Source organism: Prinia subflava, chromosome 5 (assembly GCF_021018805.1).
Source record: "Prinia subflava isolate CZ2003 ecotype Zambia chromosome 5, Cam_Psub_1.2, whole genome shotgun sequence".
NCBI classification, from domain to species: domain Eukaryota; kingdom Metazoa; phylum Chordata; class Aves; order Passeriformes; family Cisticolidae; genus Prinia; species Prinia subflava.
Window position 1 is genome coordinate 11,230,830 of NC_086251.1, and position 17,935 is coordinate 11,248,764.

Sequence of the window (17,935 nt, forward strand, 5' to 3'; positions counted from 1 at the left end):
ATGAATGCTATGTGTATAATGTTGGAAAACTTTGCTGTATGAATATAGCTTTATTTCTGCTACTAACAAAAGAAACATTAGTGTGATAAATATATATATTTCTTAGGCCATAGCATAATAATAAAATGGAAACTATGTGATGTAAAATGTTTTTGTAGCTAACTCAGAGAAGGGTGAAGATAATCAGGACTACATTCTTGGATTCTCCTATCCAGATGAAGATGGCAGTGACAGACACCAGAGCCCCAAGGTAGGAATTAATTGACCCTCTGTTATCAGGGAGTGTGGGGATGGCAGGATGGAGCCACAAGGAGAAATAAAAATGTTGATTTGATCTGCAGGATGGAATGGGGGCAGGTCGGGGGTTGAAACCAAGCAAAAGAACATCTAAACTCAAAGGAATGTTTGAATAATGCATGGGTGTCTATAAATATGCAACATGCTTATACATTTAAAGAAGTGTTTCTGAGTTAGTGGTGTGCTCTTGGCTGAATGCCAAGCATCCAGTCATAATTTTTAACCCTTTTGCTTTTGTGTCTCTTATTGTCTTTTTATTAAACCTTTTAAACTCTACGAGAGAAGTGAATCTCATTTTTCACATCCACAGTCTCTATTATTTGATTGCGTATCTCATCTTCCATGTGGGATTGCCACAACACAAACCAAGACAGCATCCCTGAATCTTGTGTCTCAAGCTGTACTTCTCAAGGATGTTTTGAATGTAACTTACCCCAAAATCAATGATATGGACTAACAGTCTTTCTATTTGATTTGCAGTATAAGTATCCATGTTTAAATTAAAACATGATTCTTAATTTGGCTGCAGCTCCACAAAACGTCATGAGAAAAACTTGATTGCCTGCAGTTCTGCCCCTCAACACTGTGGGAAAGCTACTGTTTACTGCATTTTTATTTTCCATCATGTCTTCCCTGGCCTATGACAACCCATTTGGTTGTTACTGTCGAGATCAGCTGCCAGTGCTCTCTATTCTTGTACTTTTGGATAACCTCTAATGCCAACCATCACAATTAGTCTCTTTGACTTTGGAATGGAGACTGGGTCAGCATGAAATCAATGGAGTGTCCTGGGTTACAGAAGGAAAGTGCCAATGTGGTGTGTAACCAAACTGTGTGTTCTACAAGGGTGGTGTTTCTTTTTCTTCACAATAGTGACTCAGCCCTGATAACTCCCTCCAGAGAAGCAGCAGCACAGTCCCACCCATCCTGAGGGGGTCATGTGTGCTAATGGGCCGTAATGAACTGAATGGCACCAGCAGAATAGGCAGCTGCAATGACTATCAAAGACTCAAAAGAAAAAAAAAAAAAATCCTACAGGTATACATCATCCCACTGTGAAACTCACAGCCCCCGGGGAGGTACTGAGCATTCCTGCTGGGACCTGAGTATATATAATTGGAGACCTAGGACATTGCCAGCACCACAACTCGAGAGAGTGAGGGCTGGACCAGAACTTCCACAAGGATCACCGCTTTCGACAAGACTGCAACTATCACTTCCACAGGACTGCATCCACCATTTAATCAGAATGCAACCACCACCCTAACCCACAGGGTGCCACTCTGAATTTGTGGGTTAAAGCCAACTTCTCTGTATCATTGCATTTATTGTAATCTTTCCATTAAATTGTAGCTCTGACCTGAAATTTCTCTCAAGGTATTTGTATAGAGTTCATTCCTGGAGGTTTACTTTCAAACTAGCAGGAGGGTGAGAAAAGAAGAATCCAGTTAATACTGCTGTAGAAGCTCAGGCTTTTTACACCAATTGACAAAAAGATAAGTCCTGAATAGACCTCAGCTGTTAGACAGCTGCCCAAGCCCCAGAGGGTTTGTGAACTCCTCATCCTTGGAGGTGTTCAAGGCCAAGATGGATGGAGCTCTTAGCAACCTGGTCTAGTGCAAGGTGTTCCTGCCCATGACAGAGAAGTTGGAACTAGATCATGATTGAGGTCTTTCCCAACCCTAGCCATTGTATGATTCTGTTTTCTTTGCTGCTGTTAATAAATGACACCCCATTTGTATTTTGCTGGGCACAAATGAAAGACAAGACATGAGCTAGGAGTGTCCCATTTGTATATACCAGTGGACTTGCAAGCCCATACAAGTTTCTTCCTCAAGTACAGCTGTAGTCAGAAGAGAAGAAACATCCACACCAAACTTTAACACAAATTTGAACTGAAAAGAATCAATCTATCTTTTCCTCAGCTGCTGAGCCTTCCATGTATCTCTTCAGGTTAAAACTAAGTAATGTGAACGAAAAACAGCATCTTTTACTATGAGAAAGAATTACAGCTGACATATATAAATACACAACAATATCACCATGTGTATGTGTAAGCAATTCAGTGAAAAATAGAGTAGGAGACAGACAGACAGACAGACAGACAGACAGATAGATAGATAGATAGATAGATAGATAGATAGATAGATAGATAGATAAAAGGCAATTATAACAATAACATCTTCCAGTATCCATGCTTGCCAACCAATCACACCATGAAAGCGCATCAGCTTTAACTGGAACTTACTAAGAAACTATTTTCTTATATAATCTTCATGCCAAATTTTTGGTCTGTGCCATGATTTTGGAATATCTGGTTTTGAAGAATTATCAATTTCACTATTTCCAGTAGTTACCTTTTCAGGAAACCTTGAGAAGTCTCTTATCTATCGTATGTTTTAGGCACCAAGAAAAGTCGATGGTAAATCATTTGAGAGGTGAGCAGATCTAGCTTTCTGAAAGTAGATATGTTTTATTCAGCATGAAGACATGATTTCTAGTTTAATGCTTCATCAACTGTGAGCAAAAATACCTTTCATAGTAGTTGTGCAAAGTGCAGCAATATCTTTGTGTCTGTATGGGTAAATAGATGGCCAGGGAATTTCAAAACTACTTCATCTTGGAATTTGTAAATTACTACCCATGTGTGTACATGGTTCAATTTGCAGTTACAATGAGGAGATTATTCGAACAATAACTTCTTTCCTACTTACTCTCACTTAATTACAATATCAAAATGATAGTAAATCAGTACAAATAAGGCCATTTTCTGCATTACATTTTATTTTTGCTTTCCAAATTTTAATGCTTTTTATATGTAAATGTCTAAAGCAAATAAACAAAATATCTAAAACCAAAAACAACAATAGAACTGCAGCCAGGACAATAGTGAATGGCATGACTATACAGGAAAAATAAGTGAATAATAACAACTTCAAAGGAATTTCAAGTACATTGGTCAAAATGATTGTTTTATGAAGGACTGTTACTGGAAAAGGATACACTGAATGTACAACACTTCTCTGTCTGTAGTCCCTACTTTTAGTCTAAAAGGTGAGACAGTATCAGGAAATCTATGACAACACACATTTCTCTAGTCCCACTTAGTCTCCTCTTTCAAAAAAAAATGGAAGTTCAGGATAAGTAAGGCCTTTCCACACTTAAATACTGTGACTGTAATCCAAGAATCATTAATTTGTCATTATTTCATTTCAGACAACTTACCTAAAAAAGGATCACCATATTCTGTGTTAGACAGCTTAAGTAAGTTGTTTTCCAAAGTCTCCATCACTTTAGCTGGAATAAATGCAATATCTGTATCAGCATTCACATGTATTTTGTAAGCTAAAAATTCTTTACTGTAAAAACACTTTTTAAAGCTGTCAGTAATTCAAATAAAAAAACTTGACCTAAAATTTTGAAAACCACTTTCTATCAATAGAAAAGAGAGCAATATAAATTTAATGAAGACCTTCAGTCTATTTCCGAGAGAAGTTTAACTAAATAAAATAACTCACTTGAACAATAATTAGTGTCTAGTGTCTATTAAGATTAAGGAAAGACTTATCAAAATCTACTACCAGATGAGTTAATTTATTCTACAAAGGTTCACATACATCTGGCAATAGAGGATGGCTATAGCTGGCAACAGGTGACACACAGTGATTCCAACTAGACTAGTTTCTCTGATAAGGCATGTGTATCTGTTAAATTAGAAATCCTAAAATAAAAGTAGTTTCTTATTCCACACAAGCTAAAATTTGAAGGGATTTTCTCCGTTTGTTCTCATTCTTTCCAAATCACTCTTCCCTGATTCTACTGTTCACGAATGAATGCGTCTCCTCCTACGTGTTCATATATAAAGACTTTTTTGCCAAAAACCTAATATTTATTCTTTCTTTCTCATCTAGGACAGATAACAGAAACCTTCATACTTTTCTCCAGCATAAATGAGCAAGGCTTTCTTGTCTTACTACCGAAGAGAAGGAAATGTCATCATTGAGAAAAATAAAAATTACTTTAAAACTCACTTCAAACATTACAAAGATTCACTCAACAACCTGTTAAAATGGCATGTGTAGGTGTTTTGTGCAAAAACATTTCTTCAACAAACTGCAGATATCTAAATAAATCAGAGTTTATTAGTGCTGGAACGAACTCCTAATAGAGAAGAAGCTCCTACCTCGTTCTGACACGACATCCACTGTAGCTGCCGATGTCCCTGCACTTAAAGGCTGGGGCTGGAGCTGTGGCTGCACACAATTTGGCTGCAGAAATGATGAATGCTTGCTTAGGCTCTGAGGATGTGTCTGGCTCTGGGCAAGGCATGGCATAGATCTTCTAGAAGGCTTTAATGGGTGCTCTTTCACTGTCTCGCTCTTGCTTGTATTCATACCTGAAATAGCCAAAAGAAAAATAACATAATAAGCTCTAGCATATTAGGCCATGACAAAGAAAGATGGCAAATTATGAAGCCACTTGATAAGCAACTCCTCAACTAAACAAAAATGTCACGCTATAAGGTTTGATGTTATTAAAAAACAACCTAATGAACTAAAATACAGATGCTAACAGTATTCCATTGTGTAAAATATTTACATTTTCTTTTGAAAGCTACAAAAATTTCCCCTTCACCAATATGGAAATAAATTAATGCTCTTAATCCTTTCACCTATTGGGTAACCTTTGTGAAAAAACATCACAGAACAACAAACAAATGTGGCAAATAAGACCCCAAACATTCCAGGGTCAGTTAGAACAAAGCAGCTGTGACGATGATTTTTCTCTTAAGAGTTATTTCTGAGAGACACAGAAATTAAATAGCTTTCCTAAGTTTACCTGGAAGAAGAACTCAATATACACCTCCTGATTCAATATAGAGCATTGACACACAGTCCTTGTAAAAATTAATTCAACACTGAGCAAAACCAAAGTCCACTGGTGTGGTTAGTCTCTTTCACTATACTAGTTCTCTGCTTGACAGGAAATTTTACTTTACAGCATGTTTTTATAAATCTTAGGTTTTTAGTGATATATTTTATCTCTTGTCTGTGCTAGAAATAATTAAGTAATCTCAACATTTCTCTTCCTTGGAGAGCCAGGAACTTTCCCCATCAAAATCTGTGCCACTCGAAGAAGGACATCAGACCCAGCAAGTCTGTTTCTTATGTAAACTCAATGCAAGTGTTAAAGTTTCCTGTCTGACCACCCTAGAGCCACTGTGGCAGTCATACCTGCACCACCTGAGCTGGGACTAAAGCCCATTCCCAGCCAGCTCCAGGGAGGTGAAGGGTGCCCCTCATGACGGCCTGCACATCCCACACTCACACGGTCAGAACATGGTTTCCCTACCAGCTCAACACCAGCTTTCCCCTGGAGCCTCAGAGATGTAGTTCCTTAAAATAATTTAACTGTGTTGCAGCAAATAACAGATTGAGCTGGATGACTCCAAGGAGGAGAAAAGGAAATCCTGAGGGTTTATACCCTCACTGTCTAAGCACTCAAAAGTCTGGAGCCAGGGCCATGGGCTTCTTCCTTGTTTCTGAGGGTTCCCTGAGTGTCACCTGCTTGGAGCCACAGGTCCCTGGACCCTTTGTCATGCAAAGGGTCACCAGTTCACTGTCTCTTGTCTCCGGCTCCCGACAGCCAGAGCTCAATCTGCAGCTGTCCTGCAGCTGTCCTACAGCTGCACACACAGCTGCCTGCACTAAATGTGCTCCTCAACACCAGAGTCTACAAAGAAGGTCCTTCGATTAGCAGGATACCCCCCATATTTAACTACAATAGCTAAGGCTTAAAAGGGCCTTTCCTTTAAAAACTTCTGTCAAGCTTACAGACCATTCTTTCTTCTGTGTGTTTCTCTTATCAAGAAATGCAGAGCTTCATTAGACTGAGAAGAATTCTTTCCAGTTCTGCAGCACAGCACAAGTGCTCTTGGTCAGACAAATTAAGTATTTAGTACCAGGTGAAGGTAGACATGTAAGCTTCTGTTCCCCCAGAAGGTGTCATAGGTCTTTAAATAAGTATGTGCAGAAAGAACTCTGCTTAATAAAAAGACTGCTGTGTGTGAGCACAGAACACAGTGGACACCGGGTTGGCACCCTTGACAATGCCTTTTTCAGAGCAGAGCAATGGCACATATGTCTGTTGTGCTGCTTTGAAGGTTTCTTGGGAATCTCCTTTATAGTTCTTCCTAAATGGACATGTTTATTAGACAAAAATCTACAGTAGTTAGACACAGCAATGGGTAATATAGAATAATATATAAAGACAGATACTTTGTAATTGCTCTGGATGGCTTTAATGATCGGTTTTTTAAACAGGGATAGGATTCCAGTAACTTTGGATCCTACTGCATAATTATTACTGTTGCCAAAGAGAAACGTTTCTTTCATCTATACTGGAGTCAGTATGTGTAGCAAGATGAATTACTATTAACCAAAGAAATTTATGATAATGTAAAAAACACATACTGACATTTAATTTCAACCCCAATTTAAGTGATACGTATAAAAAATATATTATAATTCTTTCATTAGTTAATGCCTCAATTCAAAAGAAAATTATTCCCTTTTGCTCTCTCTTGCTCTATATTCCTCTGTGTCATTTCAAACAAATTCCTTAATACCATCCTGCTTCTGCTTGGAGAAAATGAGTGACAGCAAAGTAACCCCACAGCAGATTTGCTGTTATGCTAGTGGTATGAGCCACCTTAAAATTTGGAAAAGTTAATTCATACTCTGCTACTGTGTCAGAGTCCAGCTCTGTGATATGCTAGTTTTGATGGCACTTGCTGTTGCATGCAAATGCTTACCCAGCACAAATACCATGTGGCTATCATCAACTGGGCACTAAATTGATTTACTGAAATTATTTTTATTCCTTCATCTCTTTTTCATAAAAACATTTTCTAGACTATATATTTCCAATTAGAATTTTTTTACAGAGTCCTTGCTTGTTCAGGGATCTTTTAACCTGCAGTAGTAGACATGTATACACCTAGAGAAAAAGAAAAAAAACGAATTTACTTGTTTTTCTATTACAACTCCATTTATTCGTTCTTTCTGCATAAAATATTTTTCTGGCAGCTAGCGTGAGCATGGAAATGATTATAGCATGAATGTAAAATTTTCTCATGTTGGCAAAAAAGGTGATTAATGTTTATGGTTTAATTAGATGCTGCCTTTTTTAAATTTAGCACTTCTGTCTAGGAAAGTCTTTCCAAGGGGATTCCTGTTAGAGAGGCAAATCTCTACATGGCTCAAAGCCAGAACAGAGACTGTATTATGTCTCATAGCTGTCTGATAGGTCAGGCAGGAAAGATGGAGATAGAATATGATAAGCTTTTCTGGCTTTTATATTAGTATGCACAATTTAATGCATGCTCTATATTATGCCAATCTAGAACTGACAGAATTATCTGAAAGTTCCCCAGGAAAACTGACACACATGACAAGACTTTTAAAAATATATTATTAGTTCAATGATTTAAAAGACTACAACCTGTAATAGCCTTCAGAGATGGTGAATTTTTCCCCATAGATCTTGTAAACAGGACTAACATTTTGTGCAAGCTTCAGTTCCTAATATTTATTTGACAATATCTTATCCATTAGATTAAAAGAAAGCTATTACTTTGATAGCTCATAGGTCTTTATACAAAATCACCTCTTTTTAAAATTCATTTTTCTGATGAGCTATTTAGAAAGAACTTCAGTATAGCACTATAAGGAAGGCTTAATGGAACTCTATCAGTATTTCAGATTTTTTTTTGACTTGACAAGACAGCAGCACTCAGCTTTCCAATAGCACTGTAACAGCCACAAAGACAAAAGCTTAGAAGTCCATTAGCCATTTTGGCTATAGGCCTTTCATGGACAATAATTTTTACTTATAAACAGTTGCCCCTTGCAAAAATAAAAATTCCCGAGACACTGTTTCCACGGAAAAGACCCCAACTTCTATGCTGAAATGCTTATTATTGGCCAGCACCCCATTTGGTGAGATATTCAGTACTCATGACTTCTGGACATTACTTCCAGGTCACTACTAAAAATACCAGCTATGGCTGAAAGTGATTCCTAGAGAACTCTACAAGAAGAAAAAGCTCAGGAATAAGTTTTCCTTGGTTTAAGTTTCTGAATTTTGTATTTGTCTTTGGGTTCACAGTGATATCCCCATTACTTTGGAACTCTATTTAATACTCTCTAGAGGCATCATCTTCACCTAGGCATTTCAATTGCACCAGGAGAGACAAATAATAGTGCAACAAAATCTAAGAATTAATGAATGCTGAAAACATTTCTCCCATTTAAGTTATGTTTACAAACAGAATTCTCTTGTTCTGCGACTTGGATAGCAAACCTTTTTCCAATTTTCATGGTCTTATTTTTGTCATAAAAAATAAGGAGTAAACAACAAACAAACAAGAAAACCCTCAAGCACAGACCTACTACAGTGCCTTCATGGAGGATGAGAAATGACATTACTTCCTTTAATTACCACTAATTCAGGCCAGTGAAGCAACGACCTAACTCCTTGTGGAAGCAGCAGGAAATTCAACTGCCAGAATTAAAGGATCACTTACAAGCTGCCCAAAACTCTCCTTCTAAATATAGCATAAGGTTGGCCCTGCTCCCCTGTGGTGTCTATCAAGGTAATTAAGATGAAAAACTGAAGTAAAGTCTATTATTTAAAAATCTTTACTGATAGAAATTATATCATTAACTATGATATGTATATGACAGGATTAGAGAAATAAAATTTAGAAGTATGGACATGTTCTCATTGACACAGACAAAGCAGAGATGTTTAATCTTTCTTTGCCTCTGTCTTCAACACCAATGATATGCTAAGGTGCCCCCTGTGTCCTGAGCTGGAGGACCATTGCTGTGAGAATGATAAACTCCCAGCTGACCCTGAGCTTGCACAGGATCTGCTGCTCCAGCTGGATCTCTATACATGTATGGCCTTACAGGATTCATCTCTGAGAATAGTCATTACTAGCTGATGTCATTGTGAGGCCTCTCTCAATGATTTCTGAGCCATCTAGGGAATCAAGAGCGGTCCCAGTTGACTGGAATGTTGCCCCAATTTCCAAAGGCAAGAAGGATGACTCTGGAAATTACAGACCTGTCAGTCTCACTTCAGTCACTGGTAAAACTATGGAGAAGATTATTCTGGGAAGTACTGAAAAACACTTAAAGGACAACATAGTCATCAGTCACAGCCAGCATGGCTTCTCATGAGGGGAACCTCCTGCATGCCACACTTAATTTCTTTTTATGACAAAGTAACCCACCTGATTGATCAAGGGAAGCCCATTATTGTAGTCTTTTATTATTTCAGTAAAGCTTTTTGACATTGTCTCTCACAGTATCCTTCTGGACAAGATGCCCATTCCACCGCTGGATAAACTTATCATGCAATGGGTGAGCAACTGTCTCACAGTTTGGGCACAAGGAGCTATACTGAATAGGGTGACATCAGGCTGGTGAATGGTCAATAGTGGGGTTCCACATGGCTCCATCTTTGGCTCTGTGATATTCAACATCTTGGTAAAGAACTTGGGCAGAGGAATTGAAGGGATACTAAGTTTGCCAATGATACAAGTTGTGAGGAGCTGTTGACTCCCTTGAAGGTAGAGAAGCTCTGCAGAGACTTGAACAAATTATAGAGATCAGCAATCACCAACTGCATGAAGTTTAAGAAGGGAAAATGCTGGATTCTGCACCTGGGATGGGGCAAGCTTGGATGTATGGACAGGCTGGGGAAGGAGAGGCTAGTCAACAGCACTGTGGAAAGGGACATGGGAAAGTCCTGGTCAATGGCAAGTTGAATATGAGTCAACAGTGTGCCCTGGCAGCCTGAAGGGCCAACCATGTCCTGGGGTGCATCAGGCACAGTATCACCAAGCAGTCAAGAGAGGTGACTGTCCTACTCTGCTTTGAGCTGCTGCAGCCTCATCTTGAGTTCTGTGTGCAGTTTAGAGTACCACAGTGTTAGAAAACATCCAAAGAAGGGCTACGAAGATGGAGAAGGGCCTACAGGAGGCCATATAGGAAGTGATTGAGGTAATTTGGTCTGTTCAGCCTGGAGAAGACTGAGGTGAGATGTCATTGCAGTCCACAACTTCCTTGTTAGGGGAAGAGGAGGGGCAGACATTGATCTCTTCTTTCTGGTGACCAGTGACAGGACCTAAGGAGAACAGCATGAAACTGTGTAAGGGGAGGTTTAGGTTGGCTGTTAGGAAAAGGTTCTTTACCCAGAGATAGTTAGCCACCAGAATAAGCTCCCCAAGGAAGTGGTCACAGCCTGCCAGAGTTCAAGAAGTGTTTGTACAATACCCTCAGGCACATGGTTGGATTTGTGAGGAAGGGCCTGGAACTGGACTTTGATGATCTTTATAGGTCCCTTCTAATTAAGAATATTCTATGATTTTATCTATCTACAAGTTGTAGAAAAGTTATTGCAAATTGAAGGAGAGCAACATTTTATACAGGCAGATAAGTGATAGGAAAAATGGTAACAGTTTTAAACTAAAAAGATGAGAGCACCTCTTTCTCCCCCTCTCTCTTTTGCACCAACCTTAGTATCTCCATATTGTTCTCCTCATGTGTCCTCACTTTCCCTTTTCTCTGACTCAGGAGAGAATTGGTGTTTTCAGGTTTGTTTGTCCTCAAGTTCTATCAATTGAAACAGTTTTCATAGAGCTCTGCAGCACTGAAAAGTTGATCTTGTCCAGGTTCTGCAATCGGGGAATTTGCTCACTGTGCTTTTCTATTGTTCACGTGGTCTCTGCTGGCACTGCACAAGCCACATAACTGCTAGCTCCACTCTGCACCTTTTCTTCATGCGGGATGCTGAAAAAAGAAAAGCTGCTACTGCCGCTTTTGTCTTTCTGTCTGCAGCACGGCTGGTTAAAAGCGGCTATGTAAAAAAAGTCCATTGCAAGCCATGCCAAAACAACCACAGCCACATGGCACTGCCCTGGCCGAAGCATGGCTAAGCAGCTGCGTCAGGATGGGTCCAGCGGCCCCCACCGGGAAGAGGCCCCAGCCCTGCCGGGAAGGGAGGCCCAGCCAGCTGCATCACTTCTCCACAGAGAGCAGGGAGCAAGACAGCTTCTCAACGTTTTTTTTGGTTCTTAAATAGGTTATCAGAGAGGAGTTTCCAGCTTTTCTAATTGGCTTAGCAGTGTGCCAATTCTAAGAGCCAGCCAGCGACTGGTCCCACCAGGTACGGAGGAAGTTGCTAGCAGCTTCTCACAGAGAAACACTTCTGTGGCTGATTTTCTCCCTCTTCACCAAAAATCAATTATTGAAAAACAAGCGCACTAAGTACCATGCAATGGAAAGCAATCTGCAATGTCCTTTGTAAAATATTTAGAGGTAATACCTGTTAAAGTTGCCTAGAGCATACGCTTAGCAACATGGTTCACATTTGAAAAAAACAAAATGGAACAGAACAGAGAGAAATGATGGGGTTTTTCTTCTCTTCATCTCCCCATGATTATAATTACTCCTACTTTTAAATTGCATTAAAAGCTAAATCAGCAATTTTAGAAATGCATGATTACAGGTAAGTGTAAAGCTTAATCCACCTTCCACCTTAAAATCAAGTATCTTAATTCTTAAGTGTGCTTTTACAAACTGAAAATACTGCAGATCAGCTGCATCCCCTTCAAAAGCCTCTATTCCTACCCTTGTGTCTTGACCCTCTGCTAAGGGAATCTTATCCACTGCAGAGACATTACAAGAAAACATGCAAAGCCAACACAGAGTTGTTCAAGCAAACGCTTCTTCGTATTAATGTTTTTCCAGGTTCAATGTGTTCCAGTAGCATTATTTTTGCTTCACTACTGCTGAGGTGAGAGAAGCGGGACAGATATTCCCAAAGGAATATTCAGCATGCCTGGATGTAAGTTGTAAGACTGGATAGATCCTTTTATCCCATTTACTCTTTAAGGTCTCTATTTTTTCCTGAAAGAAAAACATACTCTCAGCTTTAAAATCAACTATGAATACATGCATTTTTCAAGTTTTCCTATTTGGAAAAGACATCAGACCCCATGCTGTTGAGAAAGAAAACTGAAGATGGGATTTGGTACTCAGCCAGATTGTGTTTAAGCTTGTTTTTCCTCTTGTAGACATTTACATCACCCCTGAGGAGACTTTTCCTTCACTCAGAATTATAGCAGCTGTTATGTAACTTATTCTCTTCTTGCATTTTCATATAACTTGGAGAGAAGCACTTGTGTTCAGATTCCTTAGTACCTGTAGAAATGACTGTATTTGTCATTGCATATCATTCCTTTATGTATTTTACTTTAAAGCAGTGACAGACTGCTGCCTGATGTCTGGGAAGGAATACTTTGAATGCTAAGCACACTTCTGAGTTAAGTAAGATATATTTGCTTTACAGTATTAGATAGTGTCCTGAACTAAATCATTGACACTTCCTATTTTGCTGGTACATTGTTTTTGCAATAAATTGGGTAAAATTTCATACTATTAAGATATGTAATAAGGTATTACAAATAATTCCTATTAATGTTATCTAGATATGGGATATAGTACTCCAACATTTCATTAAACATCATGTAGATTGGAATGAGAAATTTAAAAGAAATGCATTTATTTGAATGACTGCAACCTCCATATGTCCCATGTGTCTCGTACACCACATACACATTGTTCTCCTAGTGTTTTGTACCTGGGATGAGTCTCAGCCATCTTTTAAATTTGTTTTAAACAGGTCCTCTTAAACCAGTCAGAAAACTCCTGGTACTTTATTAGGAAAAACAAGTAAACAAAACAAATCAAACTCATATTGACACTATCCCTTTTCAAAAGCCATTTATGACGTCTAGGCAGTAAAACCTGGATTTTTGTCCAGGAGCCACAGACTCCTGAGCTCTACAGAAGACAATGTGGTGAATTTGCTGTGCATGTCACAGAGAATACAAACTGCAAAAAAGCTCAAACATCCTGATAAGGTCTCAACATTTTTATAAGAGACTCCACTGGGCCTCACTGGAAGTAGGAACTTACACTTTTCACGTGAGGCAGTAGTATGATAATTAACCTGAGGCCCATGTGAAGATCGTTGTCTGATTATACTCTCCAAGAAGGAAGAAAAAGCTGAACTGACACTGCAGAACAGCAGCAGTGTCTTCTGCATAGGAAAAATGGGTCTTAATGTCTTCACAAATGACTCGATGGATGTAGGGGTCTTCACTACTTATAGGAGAAATGGGTCCTAATGTCTTCAGGAACAACTAGGTCTGAAAAAACAAATCAGGTTCTGGAAGAATGACTGTGGGGATCTTTAGGAGAAATGGGTCTTAATGTCTCTATGAATACCAAGCTGCACAAGTTTGTTATAAAACCCAGACAGCTTGAACTTCTGCACTTCAGGGTAGTAGGAGAAATGGGTCTGCACAAGTCTATTGCAGATCCCAGACAGTCTGAATTTCTAATGGATCCACAGAATCCAGACAGCCTGAACTTCCAAACTTTAGGGGAAAATGACAATACATATTCAAGGGGGAATATGTATTAGGTGGTATGGGAAGTCTGTACCTTCTTAGTACCTCAGCCAATGGGGAAAGGAAGACAGCAACATGTGGTCAGGAGTTTAGGATAAAAGGAGCCTGAGTCCTCCAAAACCTGCAAAGAAAACCCACGGGGTATGCTCCAGTGGACTCTCTCCCTTTATTCGAATAAAGTTCCAGGACTCCTCTGCCTCCTTTGTGGATAATGGCTTTTCATAGCATGGCTTTTCCACACACTTCAAAATACTATGAAGCTGTGGAGAAATATGGAAGCTTGCCCACATTTTCAAGACATATTTTCAAGACATGTTTTTATTCTCTTCATTCACATCAAGCATACAGCATTATCATAGCATCTCTCATTTCAAAATTCACTCTCTATGCGGGGAGCTGTGATAATCATCCCACCATAAAACAATCAAACAAGAACTGAACAGTGCCTTACACAACACCCTTCTCTGAGCTAGCAGCTAACACCACAATGCAGCCCTTCTGCATGACATGATTTTCACCATTTGATCTGTCAAGCATTTATTTAAATGTTGGATAGCAGCTATCTTTTGCTGGCACAAAATCATTATCCTTAACACTTTGATAAACTATAATGTTATGGACATTTAAACTCCCAAGAGCAGGCCCTCAACTAAATTTATCTGTTACTGGTTAAGAAATAAACATTATTTTAAAGTCTTGTTTCTACTATATGATGTGGCCAAGAAAGGACCAGAGATTTTATGTATTCAACTTGTGTGTCATATTTTCCTTCTTATATTTACAGGAAATAATGTCTAGGTCCTTTCCTTCCCACTTCTAGCATATTTCCTGCCTGTATCTAATAACTAGGGTAAAAGAAAATCTGGTTTTAATGACTTCTTAAGTATTTAGAAATTTAATTTCTAAACATTTTGGACCCCCTGGTTCTGAATCATCTATCTTTTGAGATTGTGTGTGTCATCAAAAATACCATTCATTTTATTGTAAAAGTAACAATTTTACTTCAGTAACTGAAGCTGAATTATTTCTATTGGTATTCAATTCTTCTGGCTAAAAAAATTAAAATATGCACCAAACAGACTGAGTAGCTACACTCACTCAACAGGCACAATTAGTACAGACTTTGCATAATTATCTCCATCAGATTGCAGTTTATGTGCTGCTAGATAAATTGAACTACTACTAGGTATGCAGCACCTACACTGTAGATAAATAACAAAGTTTAGTCTTGAGGAAATTGAATACAACATTTCTTTTCTAAGAACTCCGTAAATTCATAGTTTGGTTTTCAACTGCCATGGTGATATTCTTTTCCCTGTCACAGGGTTATTTGAAATGCTTAGGTTATATTTTTAAGTCTTGAAAAGCTTTTGCAGAAAAAGTGATGCATTTTACTACTACTGTAGAAACACTGCCTATAGGGTTTCAATCATCTAAAGCCTGAAAGGGATCACAATCTCTGGCATTACTAAGCGCTACACCAATCAAGTATCTCATTAGAATATTTATTTCTCCTAATTAATCATAATGTTGTCGATTAAAGTGTTTATATTTTTAACAGCCATCTCATTACTGAAAAAACACAGTGCACCAGAAGGAGGTTAAAATGTTTACTGAACAAACAAGCTATCCTAAGGAGTCTCAGCTATATAAGACTTCAACTTTCTCAACCAGATACATTGGAATCCTCTATTCGGTATGGGCAACACTACTTTTGTTGTGTGCGAATTGCTTTGATCAAAACAAGGAACAAAAATTCCTTCAAATCCTGCAAAACATACTGTGTTTATGTTCCATCAGATAGACTGTAGTTCTACCTGGACCAAGATAAAACTTTCTGAATTTTCATGTGATGAAGCAAGCTCAGAAGCCTAAGACCACAATTTCTAAATCTGCTTATTTAACAGGTCACTGTAAAACTCCAGTGTAACTCCCAAGCTTTTTAAAACAAAAGGTTTAAAATTGATACATTTGTTACATAAAGTCAACTGGTAACAAACTCCAAGCAAAGTAACACTATCTAGAAGCAGAGCTATATACATTTCTCTCCTAAATGCATTTGGGTGAGACACAGATCTGCATGACTTCACATCTGAGGTTACAGACAAAGACTAACAAAGAGGCACACAGTATGTTGGTGTGAGACCCTGAAGAACTGATCAGTTGGGATACCTGTAAGAATAGAGGATTCTCCTTAACCCCAGCTTCCAGTTTGCCCCATGAAAGTGAAGTTCAGCTTTTGTTCTTGCACATTTGTTTGCTCACACTGAAACAAACTGAGATGCAATTTTGTTGGTCATAGCCTTATATGAAAGCCACATTCATCATGTGTTGGCAGTTTGTCGTTATAGCTTATGGACAACATGGAAATAACAACATGACAGCTTACATCTTTATTCTTCTAAATCTTCTTTTTATACAGTACAATGAATACGATTGGTCATTCAGAGCCTACACCTCTTTGTAAACATACTTGCCAGTAAACAATTTAGAAAAACACCACTTGCTAAAGGTTTTTCACCTCCCAAGGATTGTTTGGATTCCTCCTCAGGATTTTCACAGGCCAGAATGAGAAAGTCGCTCACTTGTCTTTCCCATAGACTCTAGCTAGTGCCTGAAGCCTAAAATCTGACCACTGTCAGTACCCACAGCAGCTCATGGTTGTGCAACTACTGTTCACCTGAAACTTGTCTGCAGACCGATAGAGCTCTCAATCCCAAAGAAATGAGCATTTTTTTCCTTGTTCGAACTGCAGTGCAGTTTCATGGTAGCTTTACGTGACTGACAAGAGTCAACATGTGAAAAAGGGTGCACGGACGAAGGGGCAAGAGACCTGTCTGTTTTAACCTGTTAAAAAGCCAGGGGTTTTTTGCCTCCTTCAGCAACCTTTGAACCAAACTCAACTCAGCTACTTGAACATTAGGCCCACGTAGGCAGCTCAATGCTCGGGAGATGTACAGAGCTATTTTTAAAATCTGTAATTTTACAGTTTTCCTAAATTACACAGGGAAAGTTGAGATTATTACTAAAGCACTTAAGAACTCTAAAGGTTAAATATCTGAAAAAAAAAGTTACCCATGCTCTTTCAAAGCTTATTATTTAAAGAGAAAATTACATCCTTTCAATAAACACAATTAAGCAAAATGTACAGAACTATGCAACTCTTCTGTGTTCATCTTTGCGCCTGATTAAGATTTCAATATTACTGGAAGATCCTTTTTCTTTGAATGCATAATGTGTTTTATTAATGTTCTATAATTCAATGAAATTACAGAATTGCTCACACATAACATAATTCTTATCTCTGTTTCAACACTAGATGCAAATACATTTCAACCATTATTTTGTCACTTTTTAAAATAAACACTGCATCTCCTTTCATGAACACACAGAACATCCTTTCAACAATTTCTGACTTTTGGTGGAAAAAGATTTAATTTGCAATAGGTTCACGAGACATTGTAGAACAATGCATCCTGCAGTATACGTGTCTTAATACATACACACAGGCACAAGGAATTAGGAGTGACAAAAGGTCTTTCCTGAAAATGCCCTTCATTGAACACACATCCCCATCATAAATGTATACAGATTGATCTTATCTTTTTTCAAATGAAGCATCCCACTGAACCAATCAAGCATATTACATATTAAAACACTTTAAAAAGAGTTATGAAATACCAAGATGACCCTGAATTATTAAAATTCAGTTAAATCAATTAGATAATCTGAAAGAAAAGACAGGGGATCATGTTTAACAGATGTTATTAATCTCATAGCAATTTCTTAATTTACATTTCAAATTTGCAGCTTTCATTTCAGATTTACAAATAGTTCTTACATGCTAAACAGCTTATCTGACTTTTCTAGTTATGGTAACAATTAAAAGACACTTCCTCTAACACTGCAAAACTTGCTTCACTTTCACTCTTGGAGCACTGTCCATAAAATTATTAACATTACAATAAATTCTGTGGAATTTACTGGAATTGGAATTCCTCACATACAGAGGAAGCATATCCAACACAAAATCAAAGTCTAAGTTAAATCCATGAAAAGTTTTTCTGGAACTGATTATAGACCTTTTAA

General features: G+C 38.2%; 1 protein-coding gene across 1 annotated transcript in view; it reads right to left on the bottom strand.

The window, feature by feature from the left end:
- The window catches only part of ANO3 (anoctamin 3), a 147,372-nt gene that overhangs the window by 100,361 nt on the left and 29,076 nt on the right, over positions 1-17,935 (bottom strand). Inside the window, exons 2-3 of the mRNA XM_063397999.1 lie at positions 4,481-4,693; positions 3,523-3,594 (exon numbers count right to left, since the gene is read on the bottom strand). Coding sequence (XP_063254069.1) covers positions 3,523-3,594; positions 4,481-4,693 — 285 coding nt within the window. The remainder of the gene's footprint in view (positions 1-3,522; positions 3,595-4,480; positions 4,694-17,935) is intronic.